This window comes from Anarrhichthys ocellatus, unplaced genomic scaffold (genome assembly GCF_004355925.1).
Source record: "Anarrhichthys ocellatus isolate YVR2014 unplaced genomic scaffold, GSC_Weel_1.0 scaffold5544, whole genome shotgun sequence".
Lineage (NCBI taxonomy): Eukaryota > Metazoa > Chordata > Actinopteri > Perciformes > Anarhichadidae > Anarrhichthys > Anarrhichthys ocellatus.
The window spans coordinates 1-3,424 of NW_022285518.1; the positions used below are offsets into that span (position 1 = coordinate 1).

General features: G+C 43.6%; 1 protein-coding gene across 1 annotated transcript; it reads left to right on the forward strand.

Moving 5' to 3' along the window:
- The first annotated feature begins 26 nt into the window (after positions 1 to 26).
- On the forward strand, positions 27 to 3,418 carry LOC116379925 (protein disulfide-isomerase A5-like). The gene is made up of 2 exons (XM_031841884.1): positions 27 to 1,349; positions 2,378 to 3,418. The coding sequence occupies exons 1-2, from the start codon at positions 1,068 to 1,070 to the stop codon at positions 2,456 to 2,458; spliced, it is 363 nt and encodes a 120-aa protein (XP_031697744.1). The 5' UTR covers positions 27 to 1,067; the 3' UTR covers positions 2,459 to 3,418.
- Positions 3,419 to 3,424: the final 6 nt, after the last annotated feature.

The following is a 3,424-nucleotide window of genomic DNA, read 5'->3' on the forward strand; positions in this document are numbered from 1 at the left end:
AGAATGCAGCTTTAACACACGAAGCTTTAAAGAACTTTAAAGAACCGCAGGTTGCCACAACGGTCCACTCATCTACCATCACGATGCTGCTAATGCAGATTCTCAACATTTGAGTGTTTGCATCGGGGAGAAAACCCAAACACTTGTATTCTTAATGAGGACGAGAGGTTTTGAGCAGAGAAGTGTTGGATGTGTTTTCCTCCTGCAGCAGATCTGTCATTTCCACGTTCAGACGGGAAGCGATTTATTTGGCGCTCAGCAGCCCCGAGAGACGTTCCAGCCGTCCAGAGGGACTCGTTGGGGCGACTCGTCACTAATCGATGCGACAGCCTCGGAACATAAATCTCCCTTGTTGTTTTTATGTAGGAGTGATTATTATGGGCTTTCTGTTTGTTCCTCTCCACACCACCAACTCCAAGTGGTTCAGGCGAGCATCGATGCATCTTTGTGAGCTGGAGACAAACTGCTCTGAATGCATGTAAATGTTACAGTTGATAAATGTAAAGTAGTGGAGTCCTTTTTTGTGTTTATTTACGGTTATAATAAAGTTTATTTGTTCTCGAAATATAGTGAGTTCAGTAACAATAACTAATTGAACCAAAACATGCCGGTTGTGAATTAATATCATTGTTACAGAACAATAAAATGGGGAAATACTATAAAACACGAGCCAAGTGATTTAATGAAGCTGCTTTCAGAAGGTTGTTGGAGGCGAAAGCTGTTTCAGATCTCAGGTTTAATATCCAGCAGAGTAAATGACGACCGACATTAAACTGAATCATGGTTTTTATTATCACAGATTTTATCTTCTCAGCTTCTCCTCAAACGAAGATAAAAGAGGACTTTATATGAGTTTTAATCCAAATACTGTTCATGCTACAAAGTATGCTAATATGCTAACGGTGTAACAATGAAAGGGTTGATTTCACATGGGCTTCTTCTCCTCAGTGTGTCACTACAGTAGATGTTCTGCTGTGGACGTATGTTAGACTCCTAAAAGAATATATCAGTTAAAGTGAACGCTATATTTAGAATGTTTTCACCTCTTTACCTTCATATAAATATTTATGTCTATATGGAGAAGCACCTCATCCAACAACACTTCTATGCCTTTAACCTCACCTGATGAGCAGCATGTCCAACACCTGGACGACTCCGTGTTGCGTCACATTCGTACAGCATCACTCTCAATAGATTGTCTGGTGTTCCCTCAGATTGTGTACGCCGCCGTGGACTGTACGAGAGCACAGAACCACGAGCTCTGTAAGCAGGAAGGAGTGGAGGGATACCCGACGTTCGTCCACTACAACTACGGCAAGTTCGTGGAGAAATACAACGGAGATCGAGAGGTAAGTGCTCAACACACTGAGCACATGAGCACATTTCTTTCCTTTGTGGGTGATAAAGAAAGTAAAAAGCAGACATAAGCTCTCTGCTTAAGCCAGGAACTCCCCGGAGACTTCATTAAAATGCCAATGTGTCCATCAAACATGTCCAGGGTGATGGAGAGTCAGTCGACGTTGTCCTGCTGTCAGGCTTTCACCTCCCGACTGAGCCTCAGGAGACTTAATTACATCACACATTTAATAGTGAATCTGGACAACAGTCTTTAAACGTAAGATGTCAGTCTTTAGTTGTTAAGGGTTCTGAAAGGCTCCATAGTGTGTAGCAACATCTTTCATGTACAACTGCCTTTAATGTTTGATGTTGCAAAAGATTATCTTGTCACTTTCATATAATTGTTGGCTCTTTGTTGCAGGTGTCAGCCAGTAAAATGGTGGTTTGCACCAACAAGGATTCATTTAATCTAAGAGTAGTTCTTATCAGAGTTTAGCAAAGCTGGGTTAATATGAGTAAAGCAGAGCTTTGTTGCTCAATTAAAAACCAATCTCTGCCTCGTAACTCTAAGTTTAATCAAAATGAAATCAACAGTTCGTTACCAGTATCATCCCGTAGAAGGAAGTGTGCATCTACCAGGTTTCTATCCTCGTATTACGTATACGGCGTCTCTACGTCACTCCTCCTCAGTCCAAATATGGTCACTTCCTGTTTAATGGTTGCAAAAAAGCCAAGATGGCGACGGCCAAAATGCCGAACTTGCGGCTTCAAAACGTCCACTTCTTGAAACCAGTGTGTGGCCTCTACTCATGGACGAGAGTCTCATGACATCATGAGACGTAAACATTAGCCGTTAGCTGTAACGTTAGCTCTGAGGTGCTAGGTGAGCCAGCGATCCAGATGCACGCTTCCTTCTGCGCGGTGATGCGATTGGCGGATGTAGTTCGGTAGAAAGAAAATAGTTCCTACATGAACGCGTCACGATATTTCTAGAAAGAGAAAGTGCTGTTGAGGTTCCTGAAGGTCCGTCTCTCCTCAGGAGGCCGGCTTCATCGGGTTCATGCGCAGCCTGCGAGGTCGAGACCAGGAGAAGGTGGTGAAGAAGAAGGAGGAGCTCTGAGGACGTGTTGCACTGTGACCTCTGACCCTGACAAGGGCCCAATTAGCACTGACGGTGGGAGACTTTATGACCTCAGCTTTCTTTTTTAATATTCCGTGGCGATGACCTGCAGAGACACCTCGAGACTTCTGACGGGCAGAAAACAACAAGTATTTTTGTTGTATTTGCCCCCAAAACAACACTGTGACAACACGTGTGAAAGGCTCCACCTATACTCTATCTATGCAACACGGGGTCTCGGTGGTGGTGGTGGTGGTGGTGGTGGTGGTTAAAGGTGGAGGCACCGCAGGGGTCCAGTCCATCAACCCGCTGTGATTTATTTTAATTTTTTCTTTAGAAAGGACTTGATTTATTTTTTTGTTTGCTTCAAACTGTGGCCTTAAAGATGTGAAATAAAAACATGCTGGAAGAAGGGGAAGAAGAAACGCCAAATATTCTCCTCGTTACATCTCCAAATATTAACATTCAGAGCCGTAGTGATGTAACGAGCTTTAAGCTCATCTACATACTGAGCACGGAGAGGCTGAATATTTACATAATGATCATGAATATATAAAATAATGTCAGAATCATGAATTCATCCCTTCGTTCCCGCTGCAAGCAATCATGGATTCCAGCCAAAGTATCCCACAATCCCCCTCTGCACTCTGGATGACTCAGACCTCACTGTGGTGCGTGCAGGGCTTTTATTTTGAAGGGGTGTGTTTTTATGTCTCTGCCGCTTCCTGCAGAGCTGAACGACACCGAGGAGCCAAAATGGCGGCTCTCTTGAGTAATTAGGTCTCCAGACCCCCCCCCCCTCACTTGTTTTGTGACTTTTCTTTTTAACTCTTCGGCCTCATTAATATTTAAAGCTGATCTGTGGCTGAACTCGTTTCATTTTTCCAGACTTTTGGTTTCCGTCGTTGTGAAAACGGTTCTCAGGGAAAGCGAAACACAATTAAAAGGGAACTAGTTTGTTCTGTC